This window comes from Rhinolophus ferrumequinum, chromosome 24 (genome assembly GCF_004115265.2).
Source record: "Rhinolophus ferrumequinum isolate MPI-CBG mRhiFer1 chromosome 24, mRhiFer1_v1.p, whole genome shotgun sequence".
Lineage (NCBI taxonomy): Eukaryota > Metazoa > Chordata > Mammalia > Chiroptera > Rhinolophidae > Rhinolophus > Rhinolophus ferrumequinum.
The window spans coordinates 24,824,678-24,844,809 of record NC_046307.1 but is presented as its reverse complement, the minus strand read 5'-3'; the positions used below and the strand labels follow the sequence as shown (position 1 = coordinate 24,844,809).

Below are 20,132 nucleotides of genomic sequence, written 5' to 3'. Positions count from 1 at the left end.
GAGGGAAGGATGAAAACAGAGAGTGTTTGAGATTAATAGAGCAACCTCTCCCTTATGATGAAAGGAGCCAATGTGGTTTGAGATGTTGCTTTGAAACCTCTGGACTGCAAAGAGAGGCAGAAAAACTAAAACCATAAATTGCTTGCCTGGAAAGGTCCTTTTGATAATTTATTCCTTTTGAAAACATTGTACCAAATCTTGAACAAATTGAGACCCTCAAAAAATATAATTTTTTTGTGTGTGCAAATGCTAATGAGTCAGTGGCAGAGTTAGGATGAGACCCCAGGCCTCTGTTGCACTCACTGTTCTAAACCTTGATATAAATGAACTTATTTTATCTCTGTCTTGTGAGGTATATTAATACTTCCACCTATAGGTTAGGAAACTGAAGTACAGAGAGGTAAAGTGACTTGGCCAAGGTCACACCTCTGGTAAGTAGCTGAGTCAGAATTCAAACCCAGGCAGTTTCAGGAGGAAAGGAGTTTATTTCTCAGCTTTCCTCAATTACAATACCAGGCCTAAGCGTTGCAAAGTTTTCTCTGATTTGGGCAGTGTTGTCCAATGGAGAGTGAGCCGAATCTTGAGAATTAGAAAGGTTTGAGTTCAAATGCTAGCTTTAGCTACATGACCTTGGAAAAGTTCCTTCAGCAACTTGAACCTCCTTTTCCTCACTCATAAAATGGGAATATAATCTCACAGTTTTGGAAGGACACCGAAACTCTCAGCGGTGTCTGCAGTGGATTATTTTAGAGCATGGAGTGTGAGTGCAAAGAGTAACATAGACTAGGCTTTGCCTGAAGGGATGCTTGGGCCACCAGGGAAGTGAGCACCCTTTGGGATCTGAGACTTGGCTTTTTAGCCACCCACTTCCGCTTTCCTTCCACAGGCTCTCTGCTGTGTCAGCTCCGGTGATCACAGAGTAACCCGTGTGCTGTCACTGTTACAGGAGAGTGAGGGGAAAGCAGAGAGAGAAGGAAGACGGGATGGTAGAGAGGAGGGGAAACTGGAATGGGCCCCAGGAGTGAAGGGAGACTCTGAGAGGGGCACAGGAAGAAGGGAGGGAGAGCTTCTGAGTCCCTTTCTCTGTGTGTGTGTGTGTGTGTCTCCGTTTTTGCCTTTTTCTTTCTCTTACACACACACACGCACACACGCACACACATGCACATGCTGTGGAAATTGAGAAGCAGCCTTGGGCGGGGTGGGGGAAGAAACAACAAAGAACAGAGCAAATGATTGTTCCAAATCCCAGCCCAACTCTGCTGTTTAACTTCTGAGTGACCTCAAACAGGTCCCTTCCCTTCTCTGCACCTCGAGTGCCCATACTGTAAAAGGAGGGGCTGGGGGAGGTGAGCTCCTAGGAACCCTTGGATTCTTCGAACCAGGACAAGGGCCCACTCTTCACACGACTACGGGCTGCATGGGAGCTTCCTGATCCTTCCTAGATACTCTGCCACCTGCAGAGACCTGTCGAGCATATCACTGCCAGGCTCTGGCAGTTCAGGGGCATTTGTGGGCTTTCGTTACTCTCACAGTTGTGGTGTTTCTCCGGCAGTCACTTAAACATGTTGTTTAGATGTGCCAATATAGCTGGAAGACAAGGCCGTGTTGCTTCCACGACAAACATCAAGCCGAGCCCTTTTTGGCGCTTCTTGCATGAGCCCAGAAGAGTGCTAGGCAATGGACATGTGTGGTCCATGTTTGGTGTTCAGGGGGTGGGCTGTTGGAAACACATCCTGTGAGAAGGCCTGGTGGTCAGGAAAGTGTCAGGACTGGAGGAGCAAACACCAAAGAGCAAGCAGGGTAACGGTGTCCAAGTACACGAAGCGAATGCTGTCGTGTACTTGGAAGGCTGCTTTGTGGGACGGCAACAGAGATGTTCTCCATAGTTCCCAGGAGGGCAGGGGGAGCCCGGAGTGATGAGCGGGTGACAGGACAGCCCAGGCCCCACTGGAGAAAGATTGTAGAGCCTGTCCTAGCCCTTTGAAAGGAGAAAGGGGTAACGCAGGGGAACAAGTGCCTCGTCACTGGCTATGATTCAAGCAGGATCCAGATGGATGAGAAGTGGATTAGAAGCCCTGGTGGCCCCGTGTCTGTCTAATCATGTACAGAGTCATAACTGTATTCATAGTCCCACTATCTTGGTTTCTTTTAGCGTACAAGCTAGGATTTGGCCTTTAGCCTGTGCGAGATGGGGGTACAAACATTGTTTATTTCCTGAGAAGTCATTTCACTCATTCATGCATTCAGTGACTTTTTAAAGAACACCTGTTACGTGCAGCTCAGTTTACCAGGCACTGGGAATTCATCAGTGAACAAGGCAGGCACATTCCTTCCTCCAGGCGCTTATGGACAAACAGGGAGGAAGATATGATATAATTGTGACTCAGTCGTGGATGAGATTTAGTCTGGGAGGGAGCTGAGGGACCTCCCAGATATTAAGTGTCTTTTTTCCCCACTAATAATGATGACGATGGTGATAACCATGATTATTATGATGGTAATTATGAACATTGAGTGAGTGCTTATGTTGGCCAAATATTACTATAAGCACTTTATAATGTGTTATCTCGCTTAATTCACATGATACCTTGGGAAGAAGCAGATAATATCACAACATTCCTTTTTTCCCACGGGTGAGGCAATGAAAGCTCAGAGAGGGTCGGTAACTTGACTAATGTCACACAGCTAATACGTATAAAGCCAGAATTTAAACTCAGGTCTGTTCGACCCCAGAGCCACCCTTCTCAACTACTGGAAAACCCCAACCAGAGTCTACAGAAACCAAACATGACTGTGTGGTACTGAGATGGTGGGAAGAGAGGCACAGAAGAAAGTGGGCAAACTCAGCCTTACAGAAGGTATAGACAGATTTCTCACCATAAGGGCGCAAGGAGACTAGAGAACAGTTTCTTCTCAGGGCTGATACAGCAGAAGGGCAGCAGCATGGAGCTAGGGGCTTGAATGAGCTGCCACATGGACCAAAACCTTCAACTCTAACATTTCACAAAAGTTAATTTGCAGCCACATGGTGGAAATGGCTGACCGCCCTGGTCGCCAAATACCTCAGTAAGACCCGGGACAATCTGACCTTACTGTCTCTCCCTCAGCTACCTTAAACACTACAAATTATGATTATAATATGCCATCAGTGTAGAATGGAAAAGTTACCCAACAGGAGTTGGAAAGCCTGAGTTTGTGTTCCAGGTCTATTGCTGCAACTGTTGGCAAGATGTAAAGTCCAGCCCCCACCGCTTGCACGTCCCCACGACTCCCCCACGCTCAGCGGTCACGTGGCCCAGTAGTAAGAACTTGGAATTTGGAGGTCTGTAGTCCAGGAGGGGAAGCCTAGCTCCATCACTTTCTTAATCTGTGACTTTCAAAAACTCGCTAATCTTTCTGAACCGTATTGTCTTCAGCTGAAAAGTGGGGATAATATTATCAACCTCTAAGACTACTGTGGGGTTTAACAGACATGCAAATAAGTATTTATCCTACTATCTGGGAGGTAGCTATCATTCAATGAATGTCAGCAGTGATTGCCTTTGTTATCATTTCGTTATTTAGTAGGGGTTGAAATAATTCTGTTTCAGTGGCTCTGGCTCATGGGACTTGGCATCAGGTTAGCCCGGTTATCCTGTTCTATGCCCACATTGCTTGGTTTTTGTCAGATTCCTGAGAGCCAGCCTGCATTGCCTACGTGCCTGCCTTCCTCCTCTGCAGCCCAGTCACGTGACATCTCTGAGCCTCAGTTCTTACATCTGTAAAATGGGGACGATAAATGCTGCCATACCTACTTCACAAGGGCATAGTGATGTTCAAAACCCAGTGGCGTGATTAATGGGAAAATGTCACATAAGCTATAACATGGGGCGAGAATGGGAGGGATTGCTGTTATTGTTGTTGTTAACCTCCCAGGTGGTACAACATGGTTGACAACGAAAGACAACCAACACCTTCAAATGCTTCTCAAACTGGGGTCTGCTGGACTGTTTGTAAATTCTCGAAGGTCGGCGAGTTCTCTACAAGAATTTTTAAATGTGCTTTTTAAAAAAATTTCCGTGCAACTCTAATCATCAGTATTAGTAATCTGGTCAGTCATTTGTCCCATGATGTGAGTACTCTTTTTTTTTTTTGCAGTCCCAACGCCACCAAATCATTTAACTGTTAGCTCTGTATTTCCCAAACTGGCTCTGCAGACGCAGTGTTGGAGCCCACAGTTCCCCTCTTTTGAGAAACACTCGTTTGGTCGAAGGTTTGCTGCTGATGCATCACCGAGATAAGAGGTATCACTCTGGAGGTCCCCGGCTGGTGGATGTCTGCTTTGACTACAATCTCTGAGCAGGGAGTGAACAGAGTCAGTGGTGGGGTTTGGAGGGGCACTGACAGCGGACTGGATAGCGTGGCCCTCCCGTGGGGTCCAGGGCCCAGAGGCTTCTTTGAGAAATAATGACATAGCTCTCCAGTTTCTGCCTGGTTCAAGTTCACTATAGGGACATACCCATGCTATGGGGAATAAATACACGTCTATCTTATCACATACCAAATATGAATACATATATAAACACACAATTCTCATATGTGATGCACCGATGGATCAATTTAGTATATGAAATAAGAATTCTGCACCCATGCGGAGCACTTTCAACTTTTCGAAGCATAGTGGCATTCAGCAACCCACTTGGTCTCCCCAACGACACATATGCATATAGAGCAAGAGCTGTTCTTCCCAATTCACGGATGAGGAAACAGAGGGCTGACGAGCTGCCCAAGATGACGGCATTAGCTAAGAGTGGTGTCCAAACAAAAAGCAGGGTTTTTTGTTTGTTTGGTTTTGATTCACTGTCCATAAAGCTCTCCTCTCTGACCCCCAGTCTTCCTCCCAATCCCTCCAAAGCGATCTGTTGGATGAATGCTGTTGGCTACTTTGAAGCCAGTGCATTCCGACAGGGAGAGAAAGAACTGCAAAATGGAAGCGAAGCTCCTTCCTTTTGTTAAACTTTCCAAAAGCTTCCTTGGTTCCTAACGCTATAATAACACCCTAATCACAAACACGCTGAAGGAGGGGTCAGTTCCATGTCGCAGCAGGCTAATTACATGGCGGAATTTCTAAAAATGATCGTCTTACGAACTTCGTTATTCCTCTGAAGGGGAAAGAAAACCATACACCACATATCCGACTATGTTTCAAACTGAATTAATTAGTAATTTGAAGCCTAATTATCAACTAATCTATTGGAACATGCAAGTCTCTTGTATTTGGATGGTATATGCAATTTGCATCCTATTAGCTGGCAGTTGTAAGAATTTGAGAGCTCATTAGGTAGAACAAGAAGAATGTGGATCAGAAGGATACAGAAACCCACGGCGCTGCCTTGGTGACGCTGTGACCGAGGGGTCACTTGGCAACAGATGGAGGCTGGTGATATAATTACCTGAGGTCCTTCACTGGCTGTGATCCGTACTTGGTGTCTCACCCTGGAGAGGTGATTATGCCTGAACACTCCCCCGACCCCCGCCTTGTTCTGTGTATTCTCCGAGTGCCTGCACGGTCTGCACTGAGAAATGTCCTGGAGCAGTGGACACGGCACTGGATGTGGCCCATTCCCTCTAGTGCTAGGCCCAGCTCTATCACTATTTGCTGTGTGACCCTGGCCAAGTCACACCACCTTTCTAGTTCTGTTTTCCTACAAATAAAGGAGACTTAGATGGAATTGACTTCCAAAGTCCCTTCCAGCACTAAGGATCTGGGATTTGAGGGATGTCAAGGGTTTTCTTCATTACAAAGTCAAAAATTCCATCCTTGCAAAACGTTTTTTTGCCCTAAAAGTCTCTGGGAAGCCACCCCCCTCACCCTATTTAAAGTGCAAATACTTCTGAGAAAAATAACGTATTTAGCCCCTAACAGCCAGGTCTAAATTAACCTCTCTCAGGAAAAACCCTTTTTACTTCCAGTCCTGAGCTTGAAATATTGGGATCGCTAAGGCAGGGATCAATCTATGCGGAAAGAAAGTTTATAGACAGGTATTTGTCTAAGGATGGAGATTAGGCCAGAAGGAATGACAGAACTTGAGGTTTAGTTAGGCAGGGTGCTTTGGTCCCATTTTCAGATCCTGTTACTTTGGCTTTTCCATACTACGTACACCCCGAACCTGTGTCTTTGTTCTACTAATGACTTTTATTCCAGAAATAAGTTGAAAATATCAATCTTTTGTTCAATTAATAATGAATGTTACTCATAGAAATAATAAACACAAAATAACGTGGCTAAAACTGTACATGATGTAATTTGTTACAGATAAAAATCTAAACATCATGTCTTAATGGAAACACAGAAAATTGCAAGGACAAGCCAGGATAACAAGCAAACTTTGTAGAAAAAGTTACCATTAAGGAAGTCTGACAATTGCTCAAACTTTGACATGAAAAATTTGTGATGGATTAAAATATTTTAATCAATATAAAAATTTGCTATTAATTTGATGGGAGACATAGCTGATTTGGAAAACAATTTTGGAGTTCCTCAAAAGGTTAAACACAGAGTTACCATATAATCCAGCAATTCCACTCCTAGGCATATAGTCAAGTGAAAAATTTGTACACAAAAGTTCATAGCAGCATTATTCACAATAGTCAAAAAGTGAAAACAACTCAAATGTCCATCAACAGATGAATGGATAAACAAAATGTGGTATATCCATATGATGGAATCTTATTTGGCAATAAAAGGAATGAAATACTGATTTATGCTACAACATAGATGAACCTTGAAAACATTATGCTAACTGAAAGTAGCCAGTCACAAAGGACCATATATTGTGTGATTCCATTTACATGCAATGTCCAGAATAGGCAAATGATAGAGAAAGTAAATTAGTGGTCGTGTAGGGCTAAGAGAATTTGGAGCACAGTGAGAATGACAGCTAATGGATATTAGATTTCTCTTTTGGGGTGATGAAAAGTTTTAAAATTAGATTGTGTTGATGGTTTCACAATTCTGTGAATCTATTAAAAACCATTAAATTGTACACTTTAAATGTATGAACTGCATGATACATAAATTCCATCTCAATAAAACTCTTTAAAAAAATGGGACTAAAGGCAAAATAAAATTACATTTAGCTTTGGGGAAAAAACTGCTGGAAGAATCACACCTCGTGATTCAAAAAAAGTAGATGGCAAAACATGACCCAGGAGAAATAGAATTGTCAGAAATAATGGCCACAAAAGAAAACTCATAATGGCACATGTTACTAGGTAAAATTTAATATGTACAAAAAATTATTTGATGAGTCAAATCTTCATAACATGAAAAGTAATTGCACCCAATAAAGAGACCTATAATCCATTAAAATGAAAACACATTTTTTAAAAAATGACGTCTCACCTATGCCATGTAGAAAAGGGGGTAAAAAATAAATTGAAATTGTGTTGTTCATGCTGGAAAACTGTTTCTGGGTTAAAGATTTGTCTGTGCTAGTATAATTAATTATGGTTTAAATGTTTGTATTTATAAACTACAAAATTATCACTGGTGTCAAAATAGAGGGTCAGAAACAGTGGGGTTGAAACATCTTGTATCCATTCACGGGGGTGGAGATTTTGTCCTTATTTCCATGGAGGAGAGTAGATTAAAGCTAGAATTGTGATGACTAAGGAAGCCCTGCCCATCAGCACATTTAGAGGTGGGAGGTTCATCAGCAGTGTGCTGTGGTTTCCACAAGTGGGATGTGGAGGCGAAAAGGTATAGTCGGTATTGCCAGGACTTAGCGTTGTAGCTCCCCATTGCCCCTTTCAACCATGCAGTTCCCATCAGCCAGGGACCACGGAAGAAAGCTAGGCCCCAAACATGGAAAGACCCATAAGCTGAGAGCCTGCAGGTATGCTCTACTCACCAGATTTGCAAGGATGTAGTGGTAGCCAATGCCATTCTTCTCCAGCTTTATAATCTACAAAACACAAGGGAGGGGATTCCTCAATCATAGCAGCAATGAAAGCCACAACAGCAATAATAGTCGGAACTAACATTAACTGCGTAAACTTACAAGGTGCCCTGCCCTATCCTAAGTACTCCAACGACAATATCACAGCCACCTAATGATGGTGGCGTTGTTGAGATCCGCATTTTACAGTTGGAAATTGAGGCATAGAGAGGTTAAATAAGCTCCCTAAGGTTACCCAGCTGTTAAGTAGCAGATGCAGGACTTGAAATCCGTTCTGTCTGATTCCAGGGGTTGGGGAGTGTTATCATGATCCCAAGGACCCAGCTGAAAGGCTCACTTCTCTCCTTTCACTAAAGCCTTCCCCATGCATGGAGATTCTTCCCTGGTGGTGATGTTATGCTGCATTGAATTCCCTGTCACTGTTATGACAATGTCTGCTGCTTGGGTGGACAGATGACCGGATGAGGGGATGGGTGGTCAGATGGGTGCACGGATGATTCTACACCAGCTCTTGACCTTTAAACTCCTTGCCTGAACCATATTCAGATACTGTTCCTTATGTCCCTGAATTTTGTGCCTTCTTGCCTAAATCAGTTGGATATGTGGATATCAATGGGCCACTCAACCCAGAAGCTGGAAGGGAATGTCACAATCACCTGGTCCAACACCTCACTGTACAGATGGGAAGTCCTGGCTCAGAGAAGGAAAGTGATTTGTCCCAATTCCTCAGCAACCTGGTAGCAGTGTCAGGATAGGGACCTGACTCTTGTGAACCTTTCCATGTGATTAGCCTGATGATGCTTACTCATCAAGAGCCAGGGTCCCAAAACATCCCTCCATCCTGAATCTGCCTAACCTAAGAAGGGAGGCAGTGATTCCACGTTCCCAATAGGGAATCAGCTGCCTGTCTGTCTCCATCCTCATCATTGCGGGCAGGAAAATCATTTGTGGAAAGAACTACCCAGAGGTTTGCCTGGGTCGCCAGACCTACCACCCAGGGAAGACTGTGGGCCTTGGTTCAGCCCATCATGCAAGTTAACTTGATCTATTTATTTTTTTCAATCGTCAAATTGAGGTTGGTACCTCCTGGCTCTCCTCCCTGCACTATTGCAATGAGGCATAAAACATATGCCTCTTCTCTAACTGAATAAATTTTCAAAGTTATTAAAATCCACATTCAGACATCTACTTAATTGGATGTACTCATATGCGCATAGCAGCACACACATTTTTTTTATGTAGGGAATAATTAAATGCGAGTGCATATGTGAATGCCCCAAAACAGTGGTTTAGATTGTGAAATTCTAGACCATGGAGCTCAAATACTATTGGGATGATAGTTTTATTAATACTTCTTCATTACTTTTTCATCTTCTTGTCAAATGGTTTGCTGCCCTTTCAACAACGAGATACCTTTATCAAAAACCTATTTAGATTCTAATAAACACAAAACAGCAAATAAAAGATACTTCAAAACCCACCACATCAGGCAATGGGTAACTGTAATCTCTGCAAGATGAAATTACAGGTTGAAACATAGGAAACCGCTGATAACTGATGACTTGTGACCAATAAAAATGAGAAATTTCATATGATTCAACCTAATACTAACCTTCCCACCCATGTCCTCACCTACCCACGTGCTGGCCTACCTTCACTCCTCTCCTACCTTCCTTTCACAAATATTTATTAAGTGCTTACTATGTATAAGCAATGTGCTGGGGATATAGTGGAAAGTGAATCAAGTGTGGTGTTTGCCCTCCTGGAGGTCGCAGTCTACTGGGAGCAGACCCATACCAAACAGAGACAGACAGAAATGCACGCAGGGTTACAGACTGAGAAAAGTGCCATAAAGGTAATGTACAATTTCCCGGGGAAGCCATTGCCTCACTGACCCCATTCTTTCAAAGCTCATTTCCACTGGGTGGCCTTAATTCACAATCTTGGTGTTTGGAGTGCCGTTTCTGTTCTCTATGATTATTCATAACCTTTATGGCTGAGCTTTAATCCCAAGTACCCCGCAAAACCTTCTGTGATTGATTAATCCAATCAACAAATATTTATTGAACATGGACTATATGCCAAGCGCTGTGCTATGAACAAGTCCCCATGCCCTCGTTGAGCTGAGTTGACATTTTAGTAAGGAGACAGATGGTAAACATATTAAAAAAAAAACAACAGATAAATGCACAAGATCTCAGCAGGTGAGAAGCACCATGAAAGCAATAAAACAGGGTGATGTGATGGACGGCCTAGTCCTGGTCTCTTTAATCTCCACCTCATTCTGAACTTAATGACTGTATTATATAATTTGGTGTCCTATCTGGATAAAGCATTATCTCCTAATAACCCTGTCCCCCGTTCATAAACCTTCACTGCCTTCCCACTGCTTACGGAATAAACCCCAGATTCTTTAGAACATTCTCCAAGGAGAGTCATCGTCACGTGCCCATCTGCCTGTCATCGTCTCCCAGCAGCATCCCCTACTCAGCTGCTAAGCCATTCTGTACCCTCTGCGCTTCCCTACGTTACGTGCTCCTCGCTCCAGCTGAAAGGGTCTTACACAGCCAATGGCTACCTATAGATACCCAGACCCGTCTCCCATTTGGGAACTTTCTTCGAGCCTTCACTGATTCCCTATTCTTTCTACTCACTTGGGAAACGTCTATGGGATGCCTGTCAGTGCTAAGCGCTGTGTTAGGGTACGGCAGAGAAGAAACCAAAACGAAAATGCCTGTCTTCATGCAGCTTGTATTCTAGCTCCATGTCTGGGGGCTGGAGACAGGCAGGCGGTTGAGAGCCTGTTAGGAAGGTGGAATCACTGCTTCCCTTCTTAGGTTAGGCAGAACACTTGTGTTACACTGAAAAGATCCCGGTTGCTGAGCATTAGATAGTTTCTGATGGTGTTAGCCACGATGTCAGACTGCAAGTCAGGAGATTTAAATTCTAGAATCATCATTGTCACTAACTAGTTGTCTGAACCCATGGCAAGTCATTCATTTGCCACCGTGACTGTCAGTCATCCCGTCTGTAAAATATGAGTGCAAATGGTAAATCAAGTGGTCCGTAAGATCCTTTCAGCTCTTCGGTCTCTTCCAGAGTAGATGAATCCAACAATTTAAAAAGTTAATATACTACCATATAAAATACGCATACAGACAAGTAACTTCCTTATCAAATCCAAGTTTGTCCTTTGGCAGAGGGAGTAGCGAGGCTGAAAAGTTGCATTTTTAAGAGGTTGGGCCCTGTAGCCAAACCAAGCTGGGTTTGGCTTCTTGCTTTTCTTGTATTCTAGCTGCGAGTCCTTGGGCAAGCATAATTCCTTGTTTCTTCATTTGTAAAACAGGCGAATTGATAGAAGCTGTTTCACAGAGTTGCTGTGAGGAGAAGCGGGACGTGTGTGGGAATGGCTTGGCCTAATGTCTGGTGTACGGCAAGTACTCAGAAAACAGTAGCAACGGCTGTTCTCGCTTATAAAACAATGTAGGCCAAATCATCCGTCTATGAAGAATCCCTAATCATCATTCAGCACTTTCTCCACCTCCATCTCATTCATCTTTTCTTAGTTTTGTAGAGCAGGGGTCTTTATTATTGTTTGACAGACGAGGACACTTGAGGGAGTGACTCAAGAAGACAGAGCTAGTTGGTACGATGAATAGCCAAAGTCGGCAAATGCTGACATATATCCCTTTCTGTGGCGCAGGGTTGATTCTAAATGCTTTACATGTAGAGATTCTTTCAAGGCTCACAGGAGCCCCTAAAGGAAGCTATTATTATTATTCTACCCATTTTACAGATCAGGAACCTCAGATGTAGAAAGATTAAAAACTTGGCCCAAGGTCACAGAGCTAGTAAATACTAGAATCCCAGCCGCTCTGGCTCCTGGGTCTCTGCTCTTCACCATTTCCCTGTACTACCTCACTTCACCAGAATTCAAATCCCCTGACTCCAGCCCAGAGAACTGCTTTCTCAATGGAAACCATTTTTGCTGGTTTGTCGTTCCGAGAGGGGAGGCCAGAGCCACACTTTGTAAAGTAGAACACAGAGTTAATGTCTTAAGGAATTCCTGACTTTCAGAATCTCTCCTGTTCTGTTGCTGAGACCTCCGAGTGTTTGCTGGGCTGGCGTTGGGATTCCACGCGCAGGCTTTGTCACATTGTCAGTACCTGAAACTACCACCTTTAATTTTGTAGCACTGTTCAAAAATGATTGCAAAATCTCCTTCCTTGCTGGCTCATCTGTATACACACCCATAATTTAAAAAGACAAGTGATCTATACAAAGGCCTGCTACTTCTGTGGTAGGCATATGCTTTTGTTCTGAGAAGTGGAGGAACCGGGGCTTAGAGACCGTTGGCTAAAAACTGTTGAGGTTACAATGCTCTTCCATAGAAGGTGCAATCAACTGATTTCTCAGACACATGCTTGTGTTCAAGGATATAGGAGAAAGGGAAGGTCCTGCTGCTCCTTACATTCTGAACACAGGTCAGTGGGCCAAATGCATGAGATGCCAAATGCTAGCCCAGTGAGTGACAGCATGCAGAGCTGAACCCCGGAACCTGGCTCTGCAGGCTGTGTTCCTAATGCGATAGCACTTCACAAACACTACAATGCGATTTGCTTTTTCACAATAAAGGGAAACGCCGGAAGTAAGTTTTTGGTCGAATGGTCTGAGAACCATGGGAAGCCCTATGTCGAGGCTCCTCCCACTGTTTGTGCTATTTCCTAACATTTCAGAATTAAATGTGATGAATTACAGCATGTGAGGAGGAAGGCATCTGTCCTCATCTAGTTAAGAATTCTCTTTGTAACACCCAAGGCAGAAGGTCATCGGCTCCCTCTCCCACCCTGAGCCTTTGCAGTGCTCACTACCTGGCCCAAGATAGCATTGAGGCGCTCCGATTCGCAGTCCACCACCACCAGCCGCTCCTTTTTCTTCTCCAGGTCCTGAAAGAGCATCCGATATCCCTCCTCCGTGGTTGTCAAAATGTTGACCGCTGTCACCTGCCAGTTCTTCTCAGCAGCTGTGTCCAGGACTTTCTGTAGGACTGACAAACCTGGAGGTCGGGTGAGTAGGACAGAGAAAGTAGCTATCAGAACACACAGGGATTGGTAACTGTTTTTTAAATGTGCCAATCTGATATCTAAATAGCACCTAATAACCGTCAAGCAAATTCATGAATGTGTGGTCTATCTCAGTATCATATTTTGCCTCTCACACAGTAGATATTCAGTCAATGTATACTGAACTTAACTGCTGTCTTCCAATTTGTAGCTGAGGGCTAGAGGAGCCCATTACACCATCTTGGAGACTTAGATGGTGTATTAGTTTCCCTCTGCTGCTGTCAATGACCACAAAGTCAGTGGCTTAAAACAACACACATTTATCATCTTCTACTGCCAGAGGTCAGATGTTTGAAATGAATCTCCCCGCGCTAAAACCAAGGTGTCAGCAAAGATGTGTTGCTTTCTGGAGGTTCTAGGGGAGAACATTTTCTTGTCTTTTCAGCACGTGGAGGATGCCTACTTTCCCTGGTTTATGTCCTCTTCCACCTTCAAAACCAGCAGTGACTGGTCAGGTCTTCACATTACACTCTGACACTGGCTCTCCTGCCTCCAACTTCAAATTTAAGGACGCTTGTGATTACACTGGGTCCAGACCAGTAACCCAGGATTATCTATTTTACGATCAGTTGATTAACAAACTTAATTCCATCTGTACCTTTAATCCGTCTTACCATGTTATATAACATATTCACAGATTCCAGGAATTAGGACATGGCATCTTTGGGAGAGGTGGAGCCTACCTCACTTGGTTATTTCACTCTTGCATTATTAATCAGTCTTTTGGACATATATCGTTTCTGTTTCCCAGTAATGCTGCTAATGCCTCCAACAATAACTAACAGGAATCATCTATAGATTGATTTTGTTATGGCTTCCTACCTTTGTTTCTTTTTCACTACTAGTTGTTTCAGTATAATACTAAAAGTTTACTATGTTGTCTGGCACTGTTCTGCTAGCTTTCCTGTCTCCAATTCACTTCATCCTGAGTGAGGTAGGTACCATTATCGTCCCTGTTTCACTTATGTGGCAATTGAGGCTCAGAGAGGTTTAGTCATTGGCCCAAGGTCACACAGCTAGCAAATGTCAGAGCTCATTCTGAGGTCGGCAAAGCCTTTGTAAGAGTGTGGGTGCTTCTGCCGACCCCAGAGATGATCCTCTGTAACTGAAGTTACATTTTTCTGGCTTAGTCATGTCCAGGATTCAAGTTGCATTTTGTCACAAAGCTGCACTGGAATAGCCCTTGTGGAGGGGATGCTCACAGTGGCTGCTGTCTGAGAAGGAAGATCATCAAACTAAGGAGAGGAAAGAGAAAAATCTAAGAAGAGAGAGTATTCTGGCTTCTCTTGCCGGCTCCTTCTCATCTGAACAGTGCCTGCCGAACTCTTCCTGCAAAGCCATTTCACAAGCTACTCTCTTACTCAAATGTCTTCTAAGCCTGCCTATAGTCACTCTCCGATAAAACTTCCTGTTTGCTCAGGAAAATCCTCCTCTGCCTTGGTTTCCAGACCTTGCATGTTCCGTTTGTTTACTTACACCAGTCCGACTCAGTTCTTATAGGACTATTTTGTATGCAGTACAACAGACCACCACAGGAATTAAAAACAAAGAGCAGAGTTCCCACTTCAGGACCAGGGAAGAGAGAAAGTGATGTTTGAGCAGGTGGTGGTGGGGGCGGGGTGCGGGGGAGCGTGGGGGGGAAGAAGGATTTGCGTATGTAGATTTGAAAAGGGAAATGCCTTCCAGAAAAATGGGAACAGCAATAGTAAAGATGCAGAGAAGTAAAAAGTATAGGAAACATTTGGAAAATGTGACATAAAATTCAAAAGTTCGGTGGAAGCAGAATTAGAAAGGCCTGGGAGAGTTGATAACAATGACGGTGGTGATGATGAGAATAGCAACTAGCAGAGAGGGCTGTGAGCATTTATTATGTGCCAGGCGCTGACAAGCACTTTCTCGTCGTTATCTCATTGAATCCCCACAACTATTTTATGAGGCAGAGATCGGTTTTATCTTCATTACAGAGAAGAGGAAATGAAGGCAGAGAGAATTTTATCCCTACTCCATAAATGGTCAAACTGAGGCAGAGAGAGTTTGCCCAAAGTCGAACAGCTGGAAAGGAGAGAACATGGAATTCAGTCCAGTCTGTCTGAGTCCAGAGTTTCTGCTCCTAACAACCACGTTGTGAGCCATAAGTCATTCACCTGAGGTTCTTGGGCTTTGAGTCTGGACTCAGGAGCCATGGAAGCTTGGTGAGCTGTACAGTGACATGGTACATTAAGATCATGCTCTCAAAGCTTGTGTTACTACGCTATGAGTTAGAAATTAGCCACTGAAAAATCAGTCCATAGAAATACAGCATTTCTGGATTATTCCCTCATGCTTTTCAAGGGAGAGGGGAGGCATCATTTGTCTTCCTGCTGGTAGTTTTCTCTCCATCTCTCAACAGTCTCCCTCCCCTAGTCCTTAGCTTACCCCGGTCAGCATCATAAATGTAGACAAATTTCTGCCACTTGTAATGGTCGATGATACTGATAAGGGCATCCTGCAGCTCGGGGCGCAGCTGAAGGACAAACTGGTTGGATGTGTCCACGGGAAAGCTCGGCGTAATGAAGCAGACATGGAGGGCCCCGCAGAAGGAGGTCAGCATGTTGACGGTTCTCCGTTCATAAAACCCAAAGATGGCATAGACTCCCTTGGAGAACTGGGAACAGACTGGAAGAGGAGAAGAGAAGGATTAGTGGATAGAAGACGCTGCAAACAAGCTTTCACATGGCTCTAAAACTAATCTATCCACTAGTTAATCCATTCATGCATCATCTAGCCATCCACCCATCCAACCAATCCATCCATCCATCCATCCATCCATCCATCCATCCATCCATCCATCCATCCATCCATCCTTTCATCCCATCAAACTATCCAACTGTCCACCCATTCTACCCATTTATGCATCCCACTCACCCATTCATCTGTCCAACCCACCCACCTATCTATCTAAGCCAATGTTTATTAGATGACAATTCCATGCCAGATGTTGTCAGATGTATACATTAATTATAAATGTATACAAACGATTTTCATATGTTCTCTCACTGTATCTCAACAACAACCTTGTTGAGTTAGGAAATTGATGACTGGGTCATCTCTTAAAGGGGAAAAACTAAAGCCCAGAAACTTAACAAATATGTCCAAGGTAGCATAGCTAGGACATATCTGAATTGAGCAGATATCTTGACCCCAATCCAATGATCTTTCTAGACACTGTCCGTCACTTTAAGGCAAAGATGCTATAGGAAGAAAGATGTCTGCCCGCTTGTTGATTCATGTTTGAGAAAACAAGTATTGATTTTCCCAGCCTACCCTTAGGTTTTGGTGTACATTTCTCTGCGCAGTGTTCATTTTCTGTTTGTACTTCCTGCTAGATTTTCCAGGCCCCCTAGTGTATCAGCCATAGTAATAGCTTAGCTGTGTGAACATTCTGTAAGATCCCAATGCAGTTCCTAATCCTCGTTTGTGGTTGGTTATACTGCTAGTTAGAATATAATGGTAAAAAGACCAAGGTTATGGGGCCAAACTCCACATCAGTCGGCTACTAAACTTTATTATTATTATTATTATTATTATTATTGCAATAGAAGTTGAATTTATTAAAAGAAACAGAATATTTATGATTAATAAGCTTACTAGAAAATAAAAAAAAAAACCTCCAAGGGTGAAGCAAACAACATACATTAAAAGCATGTGGAGCTAAAACTGTACTTGAGAGCCATGAAGAATAGGTAAACATGGAAGCAGGGTTGACCAATAGACACACGCTGGTATCAATCCTGAGATGGAGAAACTCAGCCTTGGGTTATTGCTAAAGTTGAAGAGCTGATTTTGAGATGTCTATGTTAAGTTAGGCCCTTCTCAGGGAGCTAATATTCCAAACTCATTTTTGAACCAAATATATAAGGCTGTTCTGATTTTTTTATTTCTTCTTTTTTTAAAAAAAATTAAATTCATTTGGGTAACGTTGCTTAATAATATTATATACTTTTCAGGTGTACAACATTGTACTTTGACATCTGTGTATTCTATTCTATGATCCCCACCCAAAGTCTAGTTTCTTTCCGTTAGCATATTTTTGACCCCTCTTACGCGCTTCAGCCTCCCCCACCCTCTTTCCCCCGTGGTCACCACCATTCTGTTGTTCAACTTCATTTTAATGTGATACAGGATGAGTGAGGGTTCACAGTCTGCCCCAGTCAGGTGGCCAAACCCAATACCATCCCCAATGCCTGAAAATTATCCTCCCAATATGGATGGTGAAGCAGGTCAGTCATTCTCATCACACGCACAGTATTTTAGAGTAATTTTTATCTTTTCTCATATATTAGATTATTTAATCCTCATCACAAACCTATGACTTATGTCTCATCAAGTTTGTTTTGTTTTTAAGATGAAAAATTAGTGCTCTTAGATCACCTGCTGTCTTTACCACATCACCTGCTTCCATGACGCCCTCTTGCCTTGTGTATCGGGGGGGATCTCAAATTGTGCTACACAAGCATTGTCCAAATGTGTCCCAAGAAACATTAGTCCCACAAGATGCTCTTTAGAAAAGAACAAACTTCTCTGGTCAAATACATTTGGAAAATGGTGCATACCCCCTCCTCATCTCGGAGGTTCACACTGCACACTACATTAAAAGACCGTGAGAATCCCGTTCAACTTGAACATAGGTTTTGTCAAATATATCCCCCTTTGTTGGGGAATACTTTTAACCTTTGGGTCATGCTGCAGTACAGAATGCAGTTGGTCACTGGTACCCAGTTGTTTATCAGGAGTCTCAGTTCTCAGGCAGTCCCTAGAGATAATGGGCTTGGTAATCATTGCCTCTTCAAGCGTCAAGATTGCAACTGAACCACAGAAGTTATTTGTCCAGCTTCCACTGAAATCAGCACCCCATGTGTAGGAGACCTGGCAGGTGATGGTTAACATCTGCTCGCGTGTTTTTGGTTACTGGGCATTCAGTACCTATCAAGGTGCCAAGTCCATGGACAGACCACTGTTTGAAACCAGAACCTCATGGAATGCTTGCTCTTAGCCCACTCCACGTCCTCCTGGTATCTGAAGGTAGTCCTCGTGGATTCTAGTTTTATGGCATTTCCTTTTCAGCAGTGACATCCATTCTCCACCCAGAAGCCAGAGGGATCTTTTCAATTAAACAAAATAAACAAAACACTGTTTCCCTTCATTGCACAAAACCTCTCACACGTGTTGCTGGTTCCCATTGCACAGAGTAAAAAATTCCCTGAACACCTCATCATGACTCAGAGCCTGAATGACGTGCCCCTCTGCCCTCTCCTACCTTACGCCACACCTTGTCCCCTTCTCTGGCCACACTGGCCTTAGGGCCGTGAGGTCATTCTGCCCTGCAGTCTCTGCAGTAGCTGTTTCCTTCCTCTGCCTGTAATGCTCTTCCCTCCTGTCTTTGCAAAGGTCACTCCTTTTCAGCAGTTGTATCTCAGCTCAGATCTCACCTCCTAGAAAGGCCTTCCTTCATCACTTCTCCTAAATGAGGACTCTCCCCTCCCCTCAGCCCCCACCTCTCATAGGTCTCTATTCCATCACTCTGTCTTATTTCTTACATTGTAATTATTATTTGGAATCATTTTCTTTACTTATTTATACCCGTGGCTGCTTGAGTCAATGTTAATTGTTATGAAAACAGTGGGGGCTCATTTGTGCCCTAAAGCCAGGATAGCGCCTGGGGCGTGGTGGATGCTTAATAAATATTTGTTGAATGAATGATGAATGCTTGACGAGAGGGTCACATAACCCACAGTAGGGAATGAGGAGCAGCTGCACCCAAAGAGAGATGACTGTTGGGTCACACTGGACCTCCTACTCCTCTAAAGTGACTATGTTTTCTCTTTCACCCTAAGAAGGACACTCCATCTGCTCACAGCAGACAATGAGCACTGTCATTAAATGTCTGCTGTAATTGCCAGAATCAAGATTTCCATAAATATGAATTTCTCTACCAGGAAGCGTATGATGTATATTACCCACCCCCCATGTTAAATATAGATTTGTCAAAAAGCACAATCCATCTTACTGGGTGAAGTGTATGTAAGGAGCCCATAAACCCTGTTAAAATATTATAATATGTTCTCTGCGGTATTTTTAGGATCTCTTCTCCCCTTGCTGCAATGAAATATGATCCTTTGGGATATAATTCTTATGTTCTAGATCTATTCCCTCATGTCATCTACTTGGTTTCTCACCTTTAGCTGGGCCCCTGGGTCCCTCATGGCTGGTGTTTCTTGCTAAAAGTTTATAAGTAGGGGAGGAAAAGTTGAGATGGAGTGGCAGAAAGAAGTAAGAGCAAGTAGACGTGATCAAATCCTTAGACGCACCAGAGGCCAGGATTTTCTCCCCTCAAATGATCTCCCTATTGTTCCCTTTTGCAAATGTCTCTTCCTGAAACCGAGTACCTCCTTCTAAGGCTACACAGTACATTGACTCACGACTCCCTAAAAGAGCAGCCTGGCCTGCGTTTACTGAGTGGACACTGGCCCCCAGAGTTGCTCAGCCTCTGACTTTTCGATCTGGCTCCTCATTTCAGCTAAGTCTGAGCAGAGAGAGGGAGAGACGGGGGGGGGGGGGGGGGGAACGGAGAGACAGAGAGACAGAGAGACAGAGAGAGATGCAGAGACTCTGTAGGTCCAAGTCCTGTGGGAGAATAAAGTCATCGGTTAAAAGTTGAGACGCGTAATTAGTAGTTGTAGGGCAGTTCTTTGAATCTGTCACAATAAATATTCAAAGAGATAACATTGTCTTGTAGAAAAAGTACTAGATTAGATGCCAGAAGACCTAGTGGGTTCTCTTTTTGGTTTTATCACAACCTAATACTTATGTGACCTTAAGTAAACCCCACACTCTTCCTGGGCCTCAGGTTTCCCATCTGTAAAATGATAGTTTAGATTCCACAATATTTAACGTCTCTTCAGGTTCTAACATTCTAGATTCTAGTCTAATTAACTGAAAAATGTTTACTGATTGACAACACTTGAGTTATTTGCTGGTCAATCTTTGAGCAACCTCCAGTGTGCTGTTTCAAACCCAGAAATCAAATGAA

General features: G+C 43.5%; 1 protein-coding gene across 4 annotated transcripts in view; it reads right to left on the bottom strand.

Moving 5' to 3' along the window:
* The window catches only part of GRIA1 (glutamate ionotropic receptor AMPA type subunit 1), a 287,697-nt gene that overhangs the window by 124,613 nt on the left and 142,952 nt on the right, over nt 1-20,132 (bottom strand). For all 4 annotated transcript variants that reach the window (XM_033096029.1, XM_033096031.1, XM_033096032.1 and 1 more), the window contains exons 3-5: nt 15,479-15,718; nt 12,812-12,996; nt 7,893-7,946 (exon numbers count right to left, since the gene is read on the bottom strand). In XM_033096029.1, coding sequence (XP_032951920.1) covers nt 7,893-7,946; nt 12,812-12,996; nt 15,479-15,718 — 479 coding nt within the window. The remainder of the gene's footprint in view (nt 1-7,892; nt 7,947-12,811; nt 12,997-15,478; nt 15,719-20,132) is intronic.